Source organism: Melanostigma gelatinosum (assembly GCF_949748355.1).
Source record: "Melanostigma gelatinosum genome assembly, chromosome: 7".
NCBI lineage: Eukaryota > Metazoa > Chordata > Actinopteri > Perciformes > Zoarcidae > Melanostigma > Melanostigma gelatinosum.
Genome location: NC_136640.1, coordinates 1,410,746 through 1,435,700, shown reverse-complemented (window position 1 = coordinate 1,435,700; position 24,955 = coordinate 1,410,746). Strand labels below are relative to the sequence as shown.

The 24,955-nt window shown below is 44.9% G+C and overlaps 2 protein-coding genes across 2 annotated transcripts; both read right to left on the bottom strand.

The window, feature by feature from the left end:
* Positions 1 to 12,611: 12,611 nt before the first annotated feature.
* On the bottom strand, positions 12,612 to 16,149 carry LOC306779558 (P2Y purinoceptor 14-like; the record flags this gene model as incomplete). Its single annotated transcript, XM_079271522.1, has 3 exons — positions 12,612 to 13,329; positions 15,674 to 15,930; positions 16,030 to 16,149. 3 exons carry the CDS (start codon positions 16,147 to 16,149, stop codon positions 12,612 to 12,614), a joined length of 1,095 nt encoding a protein of 364 aa, XP_079127648.1.
* Positions 16,150 to 23,562: 7,413 nt separating this feature from the next.
* Positions 23,563 to 24,603, bottom strand: LOC306779355 (P2Y purinoceptor 14; the record flags this gene model as incomplete). The annotated part of the gene is made up of 1 exon (XM_079271231.1): positions 23,563 to 24,603. The coding sequence occupies one exon, from the start codon at positions 24,601 to 24,603 to the stop codon at positions 23,563 to 23,565; it is 1,041 nt and encodes a 346-aa protein (XP_079127357.1).
* Between the last annotated feature and the right edge of the window lie 352 nt (positions 24,604 to 24,955).

Below are 24,955 nucleotides of genomic sequence, written 5' to 3'. Positions count from 1 at the left end.
CCACAGATTCACTTACAGGAGGAAAAATGTCATTAAAAAAAAGAAGAGAAGAAAAACTAAGGAAATAATCTAACCTAGAATGCTACAATGTAAAGGTTCACAAGGTCTGCATGTAAAACTTGACTTTGGTTGGACTCAAGCCAAAAACCTCTGAGTTTAACTTCTGGTAAATTCAATATTTCAGCATGAAGGGATTATTTCAAGCAGGAATTCCACAGTTTCACCACTGCCATTTGTCATGAAATGCAGTATCTAAAGGTCAACTCTGGTGGGACTCGAACCCACAACCTTTGAATGACTTATTTAGACCAACTAGAAGTCCAATGCGCTGTCCATTGCGCCACAGAGTCACTTACAGGAGGAAAAATGTCATTAAAAAAAAGAAGATAAGAAAAACGAAGGAAATAATCTAACCTAGAATGCTACAATGTAAAGGTTCACAAGGTCTGCATGTAAAACTTGACTTTGGTTGGACTCAAGCCAAAAACCTCTCAGTTTAACTTCTGGTAAATTCAATATTTCAGGATGAAGGGATTATTTCAAGCAGGAATTCCACAGTTTCACCACTGCCATTTGTCATGAAATGCAGTATCTAAAGGTCAACTCTGGTGGGACTCGAACCCACAACCTTTGAATGACTTATTTAGACCAACTAGAAGTCCAATGCGCTGTCCATTGCGCCACAGAGTCACTTACAGGAGGAAAAATGTCATTAAAAAAAGAAGATAAGAAAAACGAAGGAAATAATCTAACCTAGAATGCTACAATGTAAAGGTTCACAAGGTCTGCATGTAAAACTTGACTTTGGTTGGACTCAAGCCAAAAACCTCTCAGTTTAACTTCTGGTAAATTCAATATTTCAGGATGAAGGGATTATTTCAAGCAGGAATTCCACAGTTTCACCACTGCCATTTGTCATGAAATGCAGTATCTAAAGGTCAACTCTGGTGGGACTCGAACCCACAACCTTTGAATGACTTATTTAGACCAACTAGAAGTCCAATGCGCTGTCCATTGCGCCACAGAGTCACTTACAGGAGGAAAAATGTCATTAAAAAAAGAAGATAAGAAAAACGAAGGAAATAATCTAACCTAGAATGCTACAATGTAAAGGTTCACAAGGTCTGCATGTAAAACTTGACTTTGGTTGGACTCAAGCCAAAAACCTCTCAGTTTAACTTCTGGTAAATTCAATATTTCAGGATGAAGGGATTATTTCAAGCAGGAATTCCACAGTTTCACCACTGCCATTTGTCATGAAATGCAGTATCTAAAGGTCAACTCTGGTGGGACTCGAACCCACAACCTTTGAATGACTTATTTAGACCAACTAGAAGTCCGACGCGCTGTCCATTGCGCCACAGATTCACTTACAGGAGGAAAAATGTCATTAAAAAAAAGAAGAGAAGAAAAACTAAGGAAATAATCTAACCTAGAATGCTACAATGTAAAGGTTCACAAGGTCTGCATGTAAAACTTGACTTTGGTTGGACTCAAGCCAAAAACCTCTGAGTTTAACTTCTGGTAAATTCAATATTTCAGCATGAAGGGATTATTTCAAGCAGGAATTCCACAGTTTCACCACTGCCATTTGTCATGAAATGCAGTATCTAAAGGTCAACTCTGGTGGGACTCGAACCCACAACCTTTGAATGACTTATTTAGACCAACTAGAAGTCCAACGCGCTGTCCATTGCGCCACAGAGTCACTTACAGGAGGAAAAATGTCATTAAAAAAAAGAAGATAAGAAAAACGAAGGAAATAATCTAACCTAGAATGCTACAATGTAAAGGTTCACAAGGTCTGCATGTAAAACTTGACTTTGGTTGGACTCAAGCCAAAAACCTCTCAGTTTAACTTCTGGTAAATTCAATATTTCAGGATGAAGGGATTATTTCAAGCAGGAATTCCACAGTTTCACCACTGCCATTTGTCATGAAATGCAGTATCTAAAGGTCAACTCTGGTGGGACTCGAACCCACAACCTTTGAATGACTTATTTAGACCAACTAGAAGTCCAATGCGCTGTCCATTGCGCCACAGAGTCACTTACAGGAGGAAAAATGTCATTAAAAAAAAGAAGAGAAGAAAAACTAAGGAAATAATCTAACCTACAATGCTACAATGTAAAGGTTCACAAGGTCTGCATGTAAAACTTGACTTTGGTTGGACTCAAGCCAAAAACCTCTGAGTTTAACTTCTGGTAAATTCAATATTTCAGCATGAAGGGATTATTTCAAGCAGGAATTCCACAGTTTCACCACTGCCATTTGTCATGAAATGCAGTATCTAAAGGTCAACTTTATATATAGACAGAGAGAGAGAGAGAGGGAGAGAGAGAGACAGAGAGGGAGAGAGAGAGAGACAGAGACAGAGAGAGAGAGAGACAGAGAGAGAGAGAGAGACAGAGACAGGGAGAGAGAGGGAGGGAGAGAGAGAGAGAGAGACAGAGAGAGACAGAGAGAGAGAGAGAGAGAGAGAGGGAGAGAGAGAGAGGGAGAGGGAGAGAGAGGGAGAGAGAGAGAGAGAGAGACAGAGACAGAAAGCAAACAGGACGGGATCACATTCATCAAACCTTCAGACGCTGAAAACATCAACTCTGCCTTTGAGCTCAGAGACAGGAAGCTTGAGCGTGTGTCGTACAACATAGAACCAGCGGTGGAAGAAGAACTTTGTCATCACAATATCCTGTAAAGTACTCTGCATGCAGAATAATAACTGTTTAATAAGTATTGTTGATGCATTAATGCGTACTTTACTTCAGCGCTGCAGCTGGTAGAAGTTCTATTTAATGACTCTCTATGCATCTGGTAGTTTCATCTGTAATAATGCATTATCATTTATTCGCTGATTATATTTTGTTCTTAATAATCTGAGTCTGTAAAGTAACTTCAATGATCAAATGAATGTAGTGCAGGAAGAAAGTACAGTGGAGTAGAAGTAGTAGAAAAATACAAATACTCAAATGAAGTTCAAGTAATTTAAGCTGCAGCAGGTAAATGTACTTTACATTCTTCACTGTGTAAAACACAGCCGGCTCAGACACCAAGTAAAGCAGTGAGAGCAACACAAAGGGTCGACCTGCAGTCCGCATGTCAGACTGATGAGCACAAGATGTTTGGAACTGATCCCTCAGTGTGTTTCAGATGGGATTCAAACTGGCAGCCCCGTCAGCGCCCCCTGCAGGCTGCGATGTTCATCACAGCCTGCAGCACCGACCGGCCAGAGCTCTTCAACCTCTGGGGAGCAGGACTGGGATCAGTGAATACACTGAATACACACAGTCAGTCAGTCAGTCAGTCAGTCAGTCTCTCGGTGTTCCTGCTGTTTAACCGGCGGCTCCGGTCGCATTGGATATCAAACACGCTCCAAACTTTCAACAACTTACTTCCACAAAAACCCGTTCAGTCCTCCCGGAGGTCCACTGACCTCCTTGGCCAAGTTTTTACGCACAAAAGAAGAAGAAAAGAGAATCGACGCAACGTCCGTCCGGTAAGATGTCCACGTGATCTCCGCGTGAACATTAAAATACAAGTTGGAGTTCCGGTAAAGAAGATGTGAGATGAGCTCCGAGCGGCGGAGACTCGGCACGACCCTGTCTGCTGCTGCAGGGAAGGGAGGAGGAGGGAGGAGGGAGGGAAGGAGGGAGGAGGGAGGAAGGAGGAGGGAGGGAGGGAAGTCCAAGAACCACCAAAGAGAGAGAGAGAGAGAGAGAAGCTTCTGAACACCGTCCAGCTGTTTCCAGGAGAACCTCTGGAGTCCCTCTGAGTGCTGAGATGATGAGATCACAGCTGTGACGACTTCACTGACATGAAGTCTCTGAGCAGGTACACCTCTATATGCTGATAACAGCTATGGGTCTGTGTATAGGTGTATACATACATGTTATGTATATATGTATACATATATATATATATGTAGTTTATGTATATGTTATATGTTTTATATATATACATATATATATACAGCTGCTACTCTCTCTCTCTCTCTCTCTCTCTCTCTCACACACACACACACACACACACACACACACACACGCACACACACACACACACACACACACACACACACACACACACTAATGAGAACGACAGTAAACAGGCAGTTGTCACAGGCAGCCTGCTCAACTTGTAAAAAAGAACAAAACTGGTCTGAACAGGAGTGAGGTCATTGAACACACCTGTAGTTATGACGTGTGTGTTCTTCACATCTATAACGTAAACAACTGAATTATTGTTCCTGTAGAGATTAATGTGACTTTGTTAGTCCTGATATCTGTACAAATACATAAAGTATACTAATATACTATACATAAATATACTAATACTAGAGTACTCTAGTGTCATGTGAATACGAACATGAAGTCGTAACACGGTTTAGGCTTTGTCCCCTGTTCCTGTGTGTGTGTGTGTGTGTGTGTGTGTTTCCCCTGATTGCACTCATCCCACTCACCTGCCCAGAACCAGCTGCCTTCAATGTCCTCATCACCCGACACACACACACACACACACACACACAGACTCCCCTGCTTTCCCTGTTCTGGTTGTCAGATCGTCCTTGTTTGTTCCCTGTCTGTTCCTCTACTGCGTCTCTACTGTTCCTCTACTGCGTCTCTACTGTTCCTCTACTGCATCTCTACTGTTCCTCTACTGTGTCTCTACTGTTCCTCTACTGCATCTCTACTGTTCCTCTACTGCATCTCTACTGTTCCTCTACTGTGTCTCTACTGTTCCTCTACTGCATCTCTACTGTTCCTCTACTGCATCTCTACTGTGCCTCTACTGCATCTCTACTGTTCCTCTACTGCATCTCTACTGTTCCTCTACTGTGTCTCTACTGTTCCTCTACTGCATCTCTACTGTTCCTCTACTGTGTCTCTACTGTACCTCTACTGCATCTCTACTGCGTCTCTACTGTGCCTCTACTGCATCTCTACTGTTCCTCTACTGCGTCTCTACTGTTCCTCTACTGCGTCTCTACTGTTCCTCTACTGCATCTCTACTGTTCCTCTACTGCGTCTCTACTGTTCCTCTACTGCATCTCTACTGCGTCTCTACTGCGTCTCTACTGTTCCTTTCCTGCGTCTCTACTGTACCTCTACTGTTCCTCTACTGTGCCTCTACTGCGTCTCTACTGTGCCTCTACTGCATCTCTACTGTGTCTCTACTGTTCCTCTACTGCGTCTCTACTGTGCCTCTACTGCATCTCTACTGCATCTCTACTGTGTCTCTACTGTTCCTCTACTGCGTCTCTACTGTTCCTCTACTGCATCTCTACTGTGCCTCTACTGTTCCTCTACTGTGTCTCTACTGTTCCTCTACTGCGTCTCTACTGTTCCTCTACTGCATCTCTACTGTTCCTCTACTGCGTCTCTACTGTTCCTCTACTGCATCTCTACTGCGTCTCTACTGCGTCTCTACTGTTCCTTTCCTGCGTCTCTACTGTACCTCTACTGTTCCTCTACTGTGCCTCTACTGCGTCTCTACTGTGCCTCTACTGCATCTCTACTGTGCCTCTACTGTCCCTCTACTGCGTCTCTACTGTGCCTCTACTGCATCTCTACTGTTCCTCTACTGCGTCTCTACTGTTCCTCTACTGCGTCTCTACTGTGCCTCTACTGCGTCTCTACTGCGTCTCTACTGTGCCTCTACTGCGTCTCTACTGTTCCTCTACTGCGTCTCTACTGTTCCTCTACTGCATCTCTACTGCGTCTCTACTGTGCCTCTACTGCATCTCTACTGTTCCTCTACTGCGTCTCTACTGTGCCTCTACTGCATCTCTACTGTTCCTCTACTGCGTCTCTACTGTTCCTCTACTGCGTCTCTACTGTATCTCTACTGCGTCTCGACTGTGCCTCTACTGTATCTCTACTGCGTCTCTACTGTGCCTCTACTGCATCTCTACTGCGTCTCTACTGTTCCCCTACTGTGTCTCTACTGTTCCTCTACTGCGTCTCTACTGTACCTCTACTGCATCTCTACTGCGTCTCGACTGTGCCTCTACTGCATCTCTACTGCATCTCTACTGCGTTTCTACTGTGCCTCTACTGTCTCTCTACTGTGTATCTACTGTCTCTCTACTGTCTCTACTGCATCTCTACTGCATCTCTACTGTGCCTCTACTGCATCTCTACTGTTCCTCTACTGCGTCTCTACTGTTCCTCTACTGCATCTCTACTGTTCCTCTACTGCGTCTCTACTGTGCCTCTACTGCATCTCTACTGCGTCTCTACTGTTCCTTTCCTGCGTCTCTACTGTACCTCTACTGTTCCTCTACTGTTCCTCTACTGCGTCTCTACTGTGCCTCTACTGCGTCTCTACTGTGTCTCTACTGTGTCTCTACTGTTCCTCTACTGCATCTCTACTGTTCCTCTACTGCGTCTCTACTGTGCCTCTACTGCATCTCTACTGCATCTCTACTGTGTCTCTACTGTTCCTCTACTGCGTCTCTACTGTTCCTCTACTGCATCTCTACTGTGCCTCTACTGTTCCTCTACTGTGTCTCTACTGTTCCTCTACTGCGTCTCTACTGTTCCTCTACTGCATCTCTACTGTTCCTCTACTGCGTCTCTACTGTTCCTCTACTGCATCTCTACTGCGTCTCTACTGCGTCTCTACTGTTCCTTTCCTGCGTCTCTACTGTACCTCTACTGTTCCTCTACTGTGCCTCTACTGCGTCTCTACTGTGCCTCTACTGCATCTCTACTGTGCCTCTACTGTCCCTCTACTGCGTCTCTACTGTGCCTCTACTGCATCTCTACTGTTCCTCTACTGCGTCTCTACTGTTCCTCTACTGCGTCTCTACTGTGCCTCTACTGCGTCTCTACTGCGTCTCTACTGTGCCTCTACTGCGTCTCTACTGTTCCTCTACTGCGTCTCTACTGTTCCTCTACTGCATCTCTACTGCGTCTCTACTGTGCCTCTACTGCATCTCTACTGTTCCTCTACTGCGTCTCTACTGTGCCTCTACTGCATCTCTACTGTTCCTCTACTGCGTCTCTACTGTTCCTCTACTGCGTCTCTACTGTATCTCTACTGCGTCTCGACTGTGCCTCTACTGTATCTCTACTGCGTCTCTACTGTGCCTCTACTGCATCTCTACTGCGTCTCTACTGTTCCCCTACTGCGTCTCTACTGTTCCTCTACTGCGTCTCTACTGTACCTCTACTGCATCTCTACTGCGTCTCGACTGTGCCTCTACTGCATCTCTACTGCATCTCTACTGCGTTTCTACTGTGCCTCTACTGTCTCTCTACTGTGTATCTACTGTCTCTCTACTGTCTCTACTGCATCTCTACTGCATCTCTACTGTGCCTCTACTGCATCTCTACTGTTCCTCTACTGCGTCTCTACTGTTCCTCTACTGCATCTCTACTGTTCCTCTACTGCGTCTCTACTGTGCCTCTACTGCATCTCTACTGCGTCTCTACTGTTCCTTTCCTGCGTCTCTACTGTACCTCTACTGTTCCTCTACTGTTCCTCTACTGCGTCTCTACTGTGCCTCTACTGCGTCTCTACTGTGTCTCTACGGCATCTCTACTGTGTCTCTACTGTTCCTCTACTGCATCTCTACTGTGCCTCTACTGCATCTCTACTGTGCCTCTACTGCATCTCTACTGTGTCTCTACTGTTCCTCTACTGCGTCTCTACTGTGCCTCTACTGTTCCTCTACTGTACCTCTACTGCATCTCTACTGTGTCTCTACTGTTCCTCTACTGCGTCTCTACTGTGCCTCTACTGTTCCTCTACTGTGCCTCTACTGCATCGCTACTGTGCCTCTACTGCATCTCTACTGTGTCTCTACTGTTCCTCTACTGCGTCTCTACTGTGCCTCTACTGCATCTCTACTGTGTCTCTACTGTTCCTCTACTGCGTCTCTACTGTGCCTCTACTGTTCCTCTACTGTGCCTCTACTGCGTCTCTACTGTGCCTCTACTGCATCTCTACTGTGCCTCTACTGTGCCTCTACTGCATCTCTACTGTGTCTCTACTGTGTCTCTACTGTGCCTCTACTGTGTCTCTACTGTGCCTCTACTGCATCTCTACTGTGTCTCTACTGTGCCTATACTGCGCCTCTACTGCGTCTCTACTGTGCCTCTACTGTGCCTCTACTGTCTCTCTACTGTCTCTCTACTGTGCCTTTACTGTGTCTCTAATGTGCCTCTACTGTCTCTCTACTGTCTCTCTACTGTGCCTCTACTGTGTATCTACTGTGCCTCTACTGTGCCTCTACTGTCTCTCTACTGTGCCTCTACTGTGTATCTACTGTCTCTCTACTGTGCCTCTACTGTGTATCTACTGTCTCTCTACTGTGCCTCTACTGTGTCTCTACTGTCTCTCTACTGTGTCTCTACTGTCTCTCTACTGTGCCTCTACTGTGTATCTACTGTCTCTCTACTGTGCCTCTACTGTGTATCTACTGTCTCTCTACTGTGCCTCTACTGTGTCTCTACTGTCTCTCTACTGTGTCTCTACTGTCTCTCTACTGTGTCTCTACTGTCTCTCCACTGTCTCTCTACTGTGCCTCTACTGTCTCTCTACTGTGTCTCTACTGTCTCTCCACTGTCTCTCTACTGTGCCTCTACTGTCTCTCTACTGTGCCTCTACTGTGTATCTACTGTCTCTCTACTGTGCATCTACTGTCTCTCTACTGTGCCTCTACTGTGTCTACTGTGTCTCTACTGTGCCTCTACTGCATCTCTACTGTGTCTCTACTGTCTCTCGACTGTCCCTCTACTGTCTCTCTACTGTGCCTCTACTGTGCCTCTACTGTGCCTCTACTGTGTCTCTACTGTGCCTCTACTGTCTCTCTACTGCGCCTCTACTGTCCTCTCTGGACCAATAGAAGAGGGACGTGACCGTCCTCTCTGGACCAGTAGAAGAGGGACGTGACCGTCCTCTCTGGACCAATAGAAGAGGGACTTGACCGTCCCCTCTGTGTCCAATAGAAGAGGGACGTGACCGTCCTCTCTGGACCAATAGAAGAGGGACGTGACCGTCCTCTCTGGACCAATAGAAGAGGGACTTGACCGTCCCCTCTGTGTCCAATAGAAGAGGGACGTGACCGTCCCCTCTGTGTCCAATAGAAGAGGGACGTGACCGTCCTCTCTGGACCAATAGAAGAGGGACGTGACCGTCCTCTCTGGACCAATAGAAGAGGGACGTGACCGTCCTCTCTGGACCAATAGAAGAGGGACTTGACCGTCCCCTCTGTGTCCAATAGAAGAGGGACGTGACCGTCCTCTCTGGACCAATAGAAGAGGGACTTGACCGTCCCCTCTGTGTCCAATAGAAGAGGGACGTGACCGTCCCCTCTGTGTCCAATAGAAGAGGGACGTGACCGTCCTCTCTGGACCAATAGAAGAGGGACGTGACCGTCCTCTCTGGACCAATAGAAGAGGGACGTGACCGTCCTCTGTGGTCTCTATTCAGGATTATTTCAGTTTTTTATGACTTCTGTCTGCAAACGCAGGTTTTTGGTCTCAGTGGTATCAAACCTGGCAACCTCTGATACGGGGAGAAGACGCTGGAAACAGAAACAGATAATAATAATATCTTTATTCTTTACTCTGTCTCTGTCTCTCTCTCTCTCTGTCTCTGTCTCTGTCTCTGTCTCTCTCTCTCTTCTCTTTCTGTCCTTTTTAAGTCTGGTCACCAAAAAGCCACCAGACGATCCTTTTATAGAGAGAGAGGAAGAGATGGAGGTCAGACGTACCGTGAGAACGGATCTAAGAAATAATACAAGCCTGCTCTGAACACACACACACACACACACACACACATATACACACACACACACACACACACACACACACACAGAGAGAGAGATTCACAGTGAATCAGTGTTTTCTAAAAACGTGTGAGAAATATTAAAGTGCTGAGATGGAAAATACTTGAGATGGTTTTATTTGAGCTCGTCTGAACAAACAGCTGCTCTCCGTCTGATTCGTCACATGTTGTTCACATGTTGTTCACATGTTGTTCACATGTTGACATTGTCAAAAATAGTTGAGATCCCAGGGAAGCTGCTTTAAATGAGGGAATACATGTTCGGTATGTAAATTAGGCTAAAGGGACATAAAGCGTATAATTATAGTTTAACGGATGAAATCGAATAATCATTTTAAAGCAAGCGTGTATTACATAACAAATGTAAAGTGATTTTAACAAATGTAAACCTGATAACAATAATAATAATAATAAGTGTATCTGAGTATAGTGCAGTCTGAGTGTAGAAAGTACGGAGAAAGAGGAAGTAAGCAGCGTGTTGGCTTCAAGGGATGTGGAAATAATGATGGTTGAGAAGAAAAGACACAAAGCACAATAATGATGAAGGATGAGATCAATAATCATTTTATAAGCAAATGTGTGCTAAGTAAACTGATTATAACAACTGTGTGTTTACGCGCGTTGACGCGCTGAACTCTATTCATATTTCTCTATTTATTTCAATTATTTCTCTATTTGATTGGTTGTTTTTTAAAATGAGGATTTCTGAAAAAGGTTGGAGTCACACATCGATAAACAACATTTTAATGTGTGTTTGTAATAAATCATAATTCAGATCATACAGCAGGTCTGTTTTACTCCAGTTTCTCCTAAAGTTAAAGATTAAATAACATTAAAGAACATTTCATAAATAGTTCTTGTTGTCCACATCTGGAGCTGATGAAACGTGTGTTTGTAGGCTAGCAGTTTCCATATGCTTCCAGTCTTTGTGCTAAGCTAGGCTAAACATGTCTTGTGTGTTTGTTGACATAATTCTATATTTGATATTGATGATGAATATCTGTGTCTACACGTCGTCCTCCTGCAGCTTCCATCGTTCCCTCTGCAGCCCGTTCTTCCTCCTCCTCCTCGCCGCCGCCCGTCCGCTTCCCGATACATCGGTACATCCGGCGGCCGTGCTTCTGAAAGGCGTGTAGAGGTAGAAGAAGAGCAGCGGGTCGAAGCAGCAGCGTGGACTCCTTCCCCAGGAACAGCCGCCTCGTGGTGGAGCAGTCCGTGATGACTTTGGTCTGGGTCGTGAGAGCGTGAGAGTGTGTGTGTGTGTGTGTGTGAGCGTGTGAGTGTGCGTGTGTGTGTGTGTGCGTGAGTGAGTGTGAGTGTGTGAGTGTGTGTGTGTGTGTGCGTGAGTGAGTGAGTGTGTGTGTGTGTGCGTGAGTGAGTGTGAGTGTGTGTGTGTGTGCGTGAGTGAGTGTGTGTGTGTGGTACACAAACACAAACCAGGATGATGCAACTTTGTTGACCGCAGTCAGCAACACAACGAGATGCAGAGACAGAGACCTTCACAGTTAACGTACATCACCGGTATAAAGAACAAAGCTGCATGTTATAGTTATAGTTGCAAGTTATTAATGTAAACTCCTCTGCACATCTGAAAAAGCCACACTTGTTTGAAGAACATTAAATATAAATGAGTTTTTGTGAAATAAAAAGTCGTTAAACCTGCATTAATGTCTGAGATGTGTTGCCACATGGCGTCATCGTAACACACTTTAAACCAGGAGACAACCTCCGGTTCTTTAAGTCAAGTCAAAGCTTCACGTGTTAAAGCTGAATTCTCTCTAGTGTCCACCAGGGGGCGACTCCTCTGGTTGTATAGAAGTCTATAGAAAATGACTCTACTTCTCTCTTGATTTATTACCTCAGTAAACATTGTAAACATGAGTTTATGTCTCAATCTCTAGTTTCAAGTAGACGTGGATCTTAAATTAATATTACACAACTGTGAAGAAGTTAAAGCCATAATTCAGACTCAAAGAAACCTACTTTAAACTGACACATGAAGGAAGAACAGCTGGTAATAAATGAATGCGTGAATGTTTAAATAAACAGATTCATAAAATCACTGCTTCACAGCGACAATAGATCGGACTATAATTACACATGTTTTATATGAACTCGATGTGTTGCAGATGTATTGTGATGGCTTATACAACTATATTTGAGTCTTATTCTTTAACTGTAACCCCGGCGCTGTGAAACATAATCTGTATATATTCTGATTTACACTCACAGACTGGATGGATCGCGTTACTTTGCTCAGGTTATAAATTACGGAAGGAAACTTAACATCTTCCTTTTCTATTTGCTCTCAAGTCTGTTTCACAGCGCCGGGGTTACAGTTAAAAGAATACGACTAAAGTATCATCACACACGCCATCAGAATACATATGCAACACACATGTAACTACAGTCAGACCTACATGGCTCTATGACTCTGTTCAGTCACGTTTCACGTGTTTCACTTCCTGAACCTCTTCTCCAGAGAGGACCGACGAACACTTCTCTGTTCTCACTGTAAGTTCCAGAGTATTCACAACATTCTGCACCAATTCAACACCCTTCAAATTCATTTTTCTTTTTCATATCACACCTTCCAAGTTCGAGTGTGTAGGTCACTGTAAATATGTCTAATGTACAGACCATGTTTTAATGCACTCATGGGATGGTTCTCCCGTCAGGACTTTAGGTTACTGATATTATTTCATATATTATCTTATAAATAGCTTGAACAGCTGACCACGAGTCTGTCAGAAGGATCTTCTGCGTCTCTCATTGGCTCAGTGGCTCCACATGTTCACAGAGATGTTGTGATTGACGTTGGTCTACAGGACGCCCACGTGCTTTGTGGAGGTTGTGAGCGACGTCTTCCTGTTGATCCGGATGTTGCTCGTTCGCCCGTCGCTGCTCCTCCTCTCGGCGTTGGCCCCGTGCTGCGTTGGGGCCTGCGTGGTGCTGGACATCCTCCCCGGGCTCAGCTGGGCCCGGAAGGCCTTGCAGAAGATGAAGTAGATGAGCGGGTCCAGGCAGACGTTGAGCACCGACACCATGATGGACAGCTCCTTCAGGTAGAAGAAGGCCTGGCTCCACAGGCACCGCCCCCTGAGGAAGGCGTAGGGGAGGCGGACCAGGTGGTACGGGACGAAGCACACGCAGAAGACGCTGACCAGCACCAGCATGTTCCTGCGGGACTTGGCGAGCTTCCTGGACCCGGAGGACGCCGGCTGCCTCTGCTGCGCCAACGACAGCCTGCGGGACACACCGTGGTAGAAGAAGACCAGGGAGACGAGGACCAGCAGGAAGATGGCGGCGGAGGCGCAGTGGATCGTCTTGTAGAAGAGCCTGAGCTCTTTGCTCTGTAGGACGTCGCAGTTCAGAACGTTGCGGACGGAGGACAGCGGCGGCTCCTTGGTGAGGAGCGACAGGGAGACGTAGGCGCTCATCGTGGCCACCAGGAGAACCCAGGTCACCGCAGTGATAACGTGGGCGGCTCGCACCGTCTGCAGGACGCGAGTTCCTAAAGGATGGACGATCTTCAGATACCTGGAGGGACGAGAGACGAGTCGTTAGACCGACACCAGACAAAACCGCCCACACTGGACGATTCTGCAAAACACACCATTATGTTCAACGACAGTGTTTATATATAGATCTGCGTATCATTACGAACCGTCACTGCGTCTCCGTTACGAACCGTCACTGCGTATCATTACGAACCGTCACTGCGTGTCCGTTACGAACCGTCACTGCGTATCATTACGAACCGTCACTGCGTGTCCGTTACGAACCGTCACTGCGTGTCCGTTACGAACCGTCACTGCGTATCATTACGAACCGTCACTGCGTGTCCGTTACGAACCGTCACTGCGTATCGTTACGAACCGTCACTGCGTGTCCGTTACGAACCGTCACTGCGTATCGTTACGAACCGTCACTGCGTGTCCGTTACGAACCGTCACTGCGTATCGTTACGAACCGTCACTGCGTATCCGTTACGAACCATCACTGCATATCATTACGAACCGTCACTGCGTGTCCATTACGAACCGTCACTGCGTGTCCGTTACGAACCGTCACTGCGTGTCCGTTACGAACCGTCACTGCGTATCATTACGAACCGTCACTGCGTGTCCGTTACGAACCGTCACTGCGTATCGTTACGAACCGTCACTGCGTGTCCGTTACGAACTGTCACTGCGTGTCATTACGAACCGTCACTACGTGTCATTACGAACCGTCACTGCGTATCCGTTATGAACCGTCACTGCGTGTCGTTACGAACCGCCACTGCATATCATTACGAACCGTCACTGCGTGTCCGTTACGAACCGTCACTGCGTGTCCGTTACGAACCGTCACTGCGTGTCCGTTACGAACCGTCACTGCGTATCGTTACGAACCGTCACTGCGTGTCCGTTACGAACCGTCACTGCGTATCGTTACGAACCGTCACTGCGTGTCCGTTACGAACCGTCACTGCGTGTCGTTACGAACCGTCACTGCGTGTCGTTACGAACCGTCACTGCGTGTCCGTTACGAACCGTCACTGCGTGTCGTTACGAACCGTCACTGCGTGTCGTTACGAACCGTCACTGCGTGTCGTTACGAACCGTCACTGCGTGTCGTTACGAACCGTCACTGCGTGTCGTTACGAACCGTCACTGCGTGTCCTTACGAACCGTCACTGCGTGTCCTTACGAACCGTCACTGCGTGTCGTTACGAACCGTCACTGCGTGTCCTTACGAACCGTCACTGCGTGTCGTTACGAACCGTCACTGCGTGTCCTTACGAACCGCCACTGCGTGTCGTTACGAACCGTCACTGCGTGTCGTTACGAACCGTCACTGCGTGTCGTTACGAACCGTCACTGCGTGTCGTTACGAACCGTCACTGCGTGTCGTTACGAACCGTCACTGCGTGTCCTTACGAACCGTCACTGCGTGTCGTTACGAACCGTCACTGCGTGTCGTTACGAACCGTCACTGCGTGTCGTTACGAACCGTCACTGCGTGTCGTTACGAACCGTCACTGCGTATCCGTTACGAACCGTCACTGCGTATCCGTTACAGAGAAACGATGCCAATAAAGTGTCGCTGAGTCAGACATCACACTGAGATATCTGAGAAATGATGAAACCTGGTGACTCCTAACGTGAAAACACCACCAAGAGAAGCAGAATGTGCTGCTCATGCTTCTGATTATTAATATGAACACTATGTCAGCGCGTTGCATGTAACAGGTAAACAGTGATCGGTGCGCATTGTTGCGTGTGTCAGCATGTTGCTCGGCTGCTTTACATAAACGTCCAACAACACACACGTATTATACAGTATACGGTTGTTTTGGGGATTCTTAAATTAGCATGTAATCAAATGCATTTCCTCATTTTCTGTAGATTAAACGGCAAGAGTGAGACATGAAGCTGAAGTCATGAGCAGATAATGAAAATAGGTTTTCACCGCTCTCTGCTCACGCACTGCATGCAAATGACTTTAGAAAAGGTCTCACATGCACATTTAAACAGGTTACTTCCAGAAAACACAAGATACAAAGAAAAGGGAAGAGTGAATCCTGCTCCACGTGTGATGACTCAGCAGAGAATAAATACAACACAAGTTGATAAAATTAAGATTTTAAATCAATACAGAAAGCATGACAGCTTAACTGCATTATATTACATGAAATATTGCACATGATATGTTATTTTTAAAATGTTAGTATGTTTTGTCCCCTGAAGTTATTGTTTTGTTTACATTAATAAAGGCAATTTTACCATAAATTGGTGTAAAACAATCACCATGAATGCAGGAGATGAATTGCGTCTTCTTTCTATGCTAAGCTAAGCTAACAAGCTGCTGGCTGTAGATTCATAGCGGAACATATCACCTGTTGGCTGCGATGTAGCCCATGAACAGGATGCTGGCGTACATGTTCAGGTAGAAGGCGGAGGCGCCGAAGCTGCAGTAGACCCGGCGGACGGAGACGGAGTCGCTGGCGTAGTTGGTGATCCGGATCGGCAGACAGAGGCAGAACAGGAAGTCGGCGGCCGCCAGGTTCTTCAGGTAGACCGTCACGCTGCTAGACGTCTGCTGAGCGCGGCAGAAGTAAAACTTCAGGGTGAAACCGTTGAGGAGCAAACCCACCTGTAGGGGAACAGAGACGGGTACGGCATTCTGTCTGAAGTCAGGATTATTATTATTATTATGATTGTCATTATTATATATACGGAGAAGGAGACTCACCAGAAACACCAGCGTGTAGACCAGCAGGAAGAAGACGTGGGCCGATGAGTCCACCGGGTCGCAGTGAGACGAGCTGCTGTTGGTCAGGTTGGATTGTGAGGACGCTCCGAGGTCTCTCATGTTTCTAAATGTTCTGAAAGAGTTGAACACAAACGGATTAGAATATTGGTTCAAACATCATCCGTCTGCATAAAGGAACCGCTCGAAGCTGAATGGGAAGTGAGAGATGACCGCAGCGGAGGAAACCTCAGCAGGATGTCTGATGAACCTGAGTGAGTATTTTTACATTGTTGTATGAATACTTTTACTTAAATGAAATGTTGAAATACCACATCAGATGAACAGACTCAGTTAACACAAAGGTACAAACTCACATGTGTGAAATACTACAGTATACATACAACACATGTGAAATACTACAGTATACATACAACACATGTGTGAAATACTACAGAATACATACAACATGTAAAATACTACAGTATACATACAACACATGTGTGAAATACTACAGAATACATACAACATGTAAAATACTACAGTATACATACAACACATGTAAAATACTACAGTATACATACAACACATGTGTGAAATACTACAGTATACATACAACACATGTAAAATACTACAGTATACATACAACACATGTGTGAAATACTACAGTATACATCAGGCATGGGCAAACTACGGCCCGCGGGCCGTATCCGACCCGTTGGGCATTTTAATCCGGCCCGTCAAATATTGGTACAGAATTGTCAATACTATGAGGGCTGGGCAGTATACCGGGTTTTTTTCCCGTATGATATGAATTCTTCACACACCATCATACCGGTGCATAGCCGAAACAATTGCCGTCTGCTTTCAACAGGCAGCTAAATGTATTTTTTGCTGCTATTTCTCTGCAGTCAGAGCTAGTTGTCTTATATGTATTGAGAGAGAACTCTATTCATGGTCATAATGTTTATACCACAAACAATTAACAACCCACAACTAACGCTATTTAACAGAGAAACACCACAGCACACAACAGTCTGTGACACATAAACAATTTGTAACACTAATAATTGTACATTTATAAAATTTCACCGCCGAACTGCATGCTGGGTACAGCTCGCTCGCGAGCCTGCTAGCACAACAGTCTGCTAACAGCTGGGAGGCTCCGTCCTCCATAACGTTCCATTAAAGAACAGAACAGAGCGATGCAGGATGAACACAGACAGACCGGAGATGCACCGATAGAGTTTACACATAATCACGCTGATTACCGTAATATGCGTGGTGTTTGTTATAAATATACGTTGGTGCAAAGAGGTGATAAGAAGCTGTACAGGGAGGGGCTTAGGACCCAGGGGAATGTAGGTGAAGGAAACGGGAAGAGACGGAAGACACGCCACACAAACAGCTGTTCACCGCTCGTCACCATCCTGCAGACCAGTGATGCTCAACTGGTGGTTCGTCGCGGACCAGTTTTCAGTGGCCTTTGCTTCATGCAGCGGAGTTATTCACGCTCCTTTCCAGCATTTACGCCACTTTGTTCAGCAGTGCAGGAAAAACACCGACCAATGCGTTGCAAATCACGTCACGTGATGCAGTTTAGCCAATAAAATAAGGGTATTCTGATACGTCTCCTGACGCCAGTGAGATGCACCCACACCGTGACACAGGGGGGAGACAATGAAAGACTTCACAGAGCAGAGCTCTGACAATGTTACATGTGACAGTCAAATATCTGTATTATCCCTTCAAAGAATCAAACTGCTACAAAGACCACAGTCATTAACCTGCACACGAGAAACTCCGTGTCAAAAATAACTGCTTAACAAGTAAGTGCATGATAAAATGTGCATTTATGCAACAAAAAAATACAGTGTAAGATCCCAGTTAACTGATGAACAACTCAGATCTGTTCTGAGAATTGTGACACCCAAACTGACACCAAACGTTGACGCTCTGGTTAGAAAGGGTGACCAGCAGCACTGTTCCCACTGGAACTAAATGCAAGTTACTTTTTAGCTCATGGCTTTTACTTGTAATTTATATTAGTTCACACAAACACTCTCCATTCGTCTGCTCCTGGCCCGGCCCGTCTGTCAAATTTTAAAACTCAATGTGGCCCCCGAGCCAAAAGGTTTGCCCCCCCCTGGTATACATACAACACATGTAAAATACTACAGTAGAAGTAGAGAGAGTTACCTGAAGTACTCGTCTGTCTGTGTGAATCTCTGATGGGAACAAATATTTGACTTCCTTCTTCACAGCGAGACAGAGGAAGACTGATTATACAGAGTGCTGGTGACACCGCTACATTTACATGACACAAACACACATACATGCATACACATTAATACACACACACAAACACACATACATGCATACACATTAATACACACACACAAACACACATACATGCATACACATTAATACACACACACAAACACACATACATGCATACACATTAATACACACACACAAACACACACGCATACACACACACACATACATACACATAATACATACACACAAACACACACGCATACACACACACACATACATACACACACAAACACGCACATACATACACAAAAATACACACACATGCATACACATTAATACACACACACAAACACACACGCATACAAACACACACATACATACACAAAAATACACACACATGCATACACACACACACATACATACACACACAAACACACATACATACACAAAAATACACACACATGCATACACACACATACATACATCCCCCTCATGAACATCAAACAGGCAAAATGTGAAGCTAAAGATACCCAGAAGAGGAGTTAGACAGTACTGAAGATGATGTTTCCCCCACAGTTTAAGCGAGGGCTTCCATGAGGAGACTCTAGGTTCAGGGGGTTGTGGAAGTCTGTAATTATTTTCTTCCTGATTTCAGCAGTTTCCCTCTTAGTATGGGGAATTAAACACAGACAGGAACCAGAACACATGCATGACTACATCAAGATTCGACATTTAGCCTCAGTAGCTAATCAAACCGATCCCCGACCACGTAGAGAGGCTTCCCTGAAGACACTCACCTATGAACATGTTACTCTCACTCTTATGTTCAAAGAAGGTACAACATAAGTATGAAGAACCAAAAGAGGTGCCGACAGCCCAAAGGGAGCTTTTGATGACCACGTGTACGTAGATGTCATAAGGGTGCCAAGTGGGGTGTCTAATGAATTTCAAGCCAGAAATCAAATAGCAGCAGATTTAGAATCAGTTTTCTCTCAGAGGGTAACGATTAATAAAAATGTCGATTGGATCAACTACATTTACTATAACCAACAGCGTTTTGTAAACTTCACCAGGGACGCCATATCAGGACTGCATGCACAGCTGGTGAAGACTAGTTTAATGACCTTGAGAACAGAATGGCATTAGATATGATTTAGCAGAGAAAGGTGGCGTTTGCCAGATGTTTGGGTCTGCGTGCTGTACTTTCATTCCAAACAGCACAGCTCCTGATGGATCGGTGACCAGGGCTCTGGAGGGACTGACAGCACTCAGCCAAGAGCTAGCGGAGAACTCTGGTGTCACGAATCCGTTCACCGACTGGTTGGAGGCCAGACACCAGTCCAGGGCAACCAGTTATGTGTCGAGGATGAGGAAGAATTGGAGCTTCTGATGGCCACAGTCTAGATGAGGCCACCAGAGGAACTTCACGAGCGGTTCCTGACCAGCCTCTCGGAGATCCTGAAGGACCTGATAAGGCCCAGATGGACTTCTAAAACATCCGGTGAGATATTGGAAATTTGGGAAATAGACGGGTTGTTTTGGATGAGTATTTTGAGATTTTTTTGTTTAATTGGGTTATAATGGGATTTTAGGGTGAAAGGATTAAGAAATGTAATTTTGTCAAGTGTAAAAGAACAGTCAAGGCTTCTCAGTATGTGTTCTCTAGCCTACAGAGTGTATCCCGACCCCACCAGCCCCAAGACATGGAAGGCAGTGGACTTCAACGGATACGACTGTTTTTGGGTTAGCGAGGCAAGCGTAGGGTGAAACAGACCGGATAGGAATACTTGAAATGATATCTGTGTGCATGAGTTGTTTGCCACTGTTTAGATCGATAGGGAGCCTCTCCCTGGATCGAGTAGGGGGGAGTTTCCGGGGACATTGGGGTCCCTAACCCACAGTGAACTGTGGGTTAGGGGGGAATTGTAAGAAATTTGAGCATAGAACTGTGTGTTCAGTAGATATAATAAAAGTGTTGAATGATTCATATTTAAGAATTCATAATTAGTCATCATCATAAGTGTTTTGGAAATGCATAATTAAGATAAGCATAGTGTTTTAGGATTAGTAGCTAGATGGAGAATTTGAGACATGAAGCTTTTGCCAAAAGTTGCAACGTCTTATCTATTATGTGGAATGTTTATCACAGAGGGATTAAACAATAACTGACAGTCATTGAATGTGTTAGTGAACTCTGACAGAGAGACAGACAGGAGAATACACTCCTGGAAGTCAGCCAATAGGAATTGGGATAAACGGAAGGGGAGGAGTTTCGGACGGATATGAGGGCGGGATAGGAAGTGTTTTTCTCTCTCTTAGCGTGTGGTTCCGAGAGACGGCTGTGTCTCATGGGACCAGAGGAGAGTTTTTTCCAAAGTGGGGTAATGTTGTAATATTTCATAGGAGTAATGTACTCCATTGTAAAACTGTAATCGTACTTGCATCAGTGGGATTAAATTCCTTTTAATTGTAAACCAGTCTTGGTAGATTTATGATTGCAGCGCGTCCACTGTAAACAGCAGCTGGCCATGTGGTCTGGCCTTCTCCCAATGGGGTGAGATTCAGCCCCCACATGTTGCAAATCTTTTCTGATGCGTTCTACTTCTCTTATTTCACATTTTAGTCTTCCTACCAGTTCTCCTACTTCCCTTACTTCACATTTTAGTTTTCTTACCAGTTCTTCTACTTTCCTTCTCTGCTTCTTTAATGTAAACATTATGCAGCCTAGGATTATTCAAATGTGTGTATTAAATGTACACGCTTGTCATCACATGAACCAAAGTCAACTCGCCCTCTGTGCTGTATTGTGTGCGGTCGTTGACTCCAAAACTGGGATCCACTGCTCCACTTCCCAGATCTGGATCCACTCAACCACGCACCTTGACTAAAACAAACACAAAACTGCCCAAAGTTCAGCAGTAAATGTCAGCATACGTCTGTAATGTAAGAGAGGTCAACGATCTCTCAACTATTTTAGCGCTGTCCGTGTCAAAATTGATTCTTCAGAACTATGTAAAATAGTAAATGTACCAAAATTAGTCAATACAGGATAGGTTAAGAAATCTTGAACCAAAATTGAAGTTAGAACTCTTAAATCAAACTCAATATCTAAATCGGAATTAAAATCCAATTCAAAAGTTAAATCATAATCAAATTCCAAATGAATCAACACCTATATTCAATCAGAATTACCAGTGCAAGTCAAACTGTTGAACTGCAATTACGATGGAAATGTAAACGCTTCATCAGAATTCAAACCAAAGTCAACAACTAAAGTTAAAATGCTTAATTAAAACTAAAGTCAGAATGTAGGCTTAAAGATCATAAACTCAAAGACAATGAATATTAGAAGTGTCTATCTAAAAAAACTATATTATTGTAATTTATCTATTAATCCACTGGGTGGCGAACCTCTTGTAATATTATAAAACTAGGCTGTGTTTGCCTCTCTAAGCCACCAGATGTCAGACTGTTTTAGTTCTAACGTAATTACAGATTCCAAACACTAGGTTTGTTATTATCTAGCAGTTACTCCTCCTGGCCGCTAGGTGGTGGAGTTGCTATTGTGGCGTTTTCTGTTTTTCTACACAACCCAACTTCCTGTTGACCTTTAGCCTTTGCCAGCAGCTATGCTAACGGCTATGCTAACGATGAAGCGGAACTTTTAACAAACGATCTTCACACACACGTTTCACCAAAATCCCACACTTTAATTTCACTCATACGCCCTCTGTCTCCTCTCACAATCCACCGGTTATTTTCTTTTATTTTACATACATCGTACAATAAGTCCGGAGCTACACGTAGCTAACGTTAGCTCCCCACACAGCGGCTACAGATCATGCAATGTTATTCATCATTTAAATGTCTTTCTCACAACCGTGAGATTAAACTCTGTATTAACAAAGAAAGGAGGATGGACTTTGTCTTTAAATAGTGAACAGCAGCTCTGGTCAGTTAAATGCGTTTGTTTTTACATCTGCAGTAGCTTTAATATGCTTGTTTATATATGATTATTTGTACAACTTGTTTTTATGAAGATTTTTGTTTGGTTTTACATGTGATAGGAACCATTGTTACGTCCAGTGTTTCACTGGGGACATATTTAGCAGGTGGCAGTGCTGGCAACTTGGCGACTTTCTCACTAAATTTGGCGACTTTACAAACCCTCGTGGAGACTTTTGTTTGTCAAGTGACAAATCGAGCGACTTGTTCTGGTGTTAATGGAGAATTGTGTGGTGTGTTGATGTTAAAGCGCGTACGTTCTGCACTGTCGTGAACGAGCAGCGGGAACTTTCTGATGATAACCTGCTGTAGCTGCGCCTGCGCTGTAGAAACGTGATGGAATCTGAATTGTTAGTCTCTTTGGATGAAGGCGTCTAATGAACGACTGTACTGTAAATAAAACTCTTCTGTTGTCTCGCTGCACATTTTAATTTTGTTAAACATTTTGTTTTAAGAGAAGTATATTATTCTGATCACAACTTTAAAACATTCTCATTTCAAATGTATGAATGTTAAAGTTATTATAAGAGAGAAACATATGGATGTCTGCAGCAAAAAAATTAAATAAAATGCAAACTTACGGACTATTACAATTGTAAAAATGATCGTATGTGTGCGTGTGATGAGTGCAAATATAATCGTAGCTAATATATGTACACACAGAGTACTTTGTTGTCCTTACATTGACTATTAGTTAAATGCAAAGTCCACACATTTATTAACTGAATTATTCATTGAAATATTTAAACAATCACAGCATACAAAACTGCACGTTTTCTTTTTGACTGCAATTTGCTTTAATTTAATTTACAGGAAGCTTTTAAAGTAACCCGTCAACAGGCTCATGGATAGATTTATACATACCGGTGTATATATATATATACTGTGTTTACATACGTATATATATATATATATATATATATATATATATATATATATATATATATAAAACATATTTACATAAAACAGAAATGGGCTTTCATAGGAAGTGAGTCATGAGACCAGAACCAAACAGCTGAAGAGCTGTCTGGAGCCGCAGGTTTGATGAGTCATCGGTTTCACTTCCTGTTCTTCTTCTTCTCTTACTTTGGTGCTTCAACAATAAATACATCTGAACATATGACTCCACATGTACACATTATTAAATATTTACATACAATTATACATTCTTCATTCACACGTTATGACATCATCATCCTCTCCTTGTCTCCCCTCTCCTCTCCTTGTCTCGTCTCCTCCCTCCCTCCCCTCCTAGATGTGGCTCAGACTCTGGGCCGTGGTCGTGGACCTCCTCCGCTCTCTCCCTGACAGTTTCCGGAGCAGCGACTCCCTGAAGGTGCGGCACATGAGGAAGTAGATGACCGGGTCGAAGCAGACGTTGAGCGCCGACAGGAACAGGGTCCCCTCCTTCAGCTGGCGCAACAAGAACCGGGTCTCCCAACTAAAACCCGACTCCAGCCTCTGGCTCAGATTGTACGGCACGCGGCACATGTGGTACGGCACGAAGCACACGAAGAACACCGCCAGCAGGCTGAAGATGCTGCGGTTGGACTTCCTGCAGACGTCGCTGCTGTTGTCGGGGCGGCGCACGCGGCGGTAGGACCGGTAGACCCGGCACGCGATGGAGGTGTAGCAGTAGACCAGGACCAGCAGGGTGACCCAGAACAGACCCACGCTGAAGTACGTGGACACCCGGTGCCACCGCACGCCCAGCGCCGTCTTCAGCTGAATGCAGTGCCGACTGTTCTGCTCGTCCGCCGGCTGGCTGGTCAGAACCACGTTTGGCAGCATGCAGAAGAGGAGGAGGCTCCAGGTGAGGAGCGCCAGGACCCGGGCGAAGCTGACACTCTGCAGGAGGTGCAGCGGGGACACCCAGCCCAACCTAGACCTGCAGGAGGAGGAGGAGGAGGAGGAGGTCCTTACGATCCTCACGTACCTCTCCAGGCTGATGAGCCCCATGAACAGGATCCCCACGTACATGGAGGAGTAGAAGAGCACCGAGGTGTAGCGGCAGATCACCACGTGGAGGCGCCAGCCGCCGAGGCCCAGCTGAGCCGCCGGCCTGAAGGGGAAGGAGGCCAGCATGAGGAGGTCGGCCACCACCATGTTCTTCAGGTAGACCACCAAACCCGAGTCGCTGGGCACCCGGAAGAAGATCCAGGCGGCCACGCCGTTCAGGGCCGAGCCCACCACGAAGATCAGCAGGTAGAGCGAAGGCAGCACCTGCTGGGTGAAGGTGCTGCCGAAGTGTGATTGGTTGGTGGGGAGGAGGGAGGAGTTAAGGTGATCCATCGCTGCAGACACACAAACAACACAGCGAGAACATTATGAATATATCATATGATCATATATAATCATAAAGCAATAACACCTGCAGACACTTTGTGGTTTTGAGATTTGACATTTCAAAGAGTTTCGAACTGAACTCAGACTTAAATATTTAATATTTTATTATTCTTTTAATTTTATTTTTAAATTTTTAATAATAAATACATTCAGATCTTCAGTAGATTGATGAACTCCTTCATGACTCCAGAGCTACAGACTCTCATGAACTCCAGTTAAACAAAGGTTCCTCCTCTCAGGAGCTGCTGTGTTTACACGGAGACACGAGGACAAACAAAAGACGTCCTGACCTCCTGTT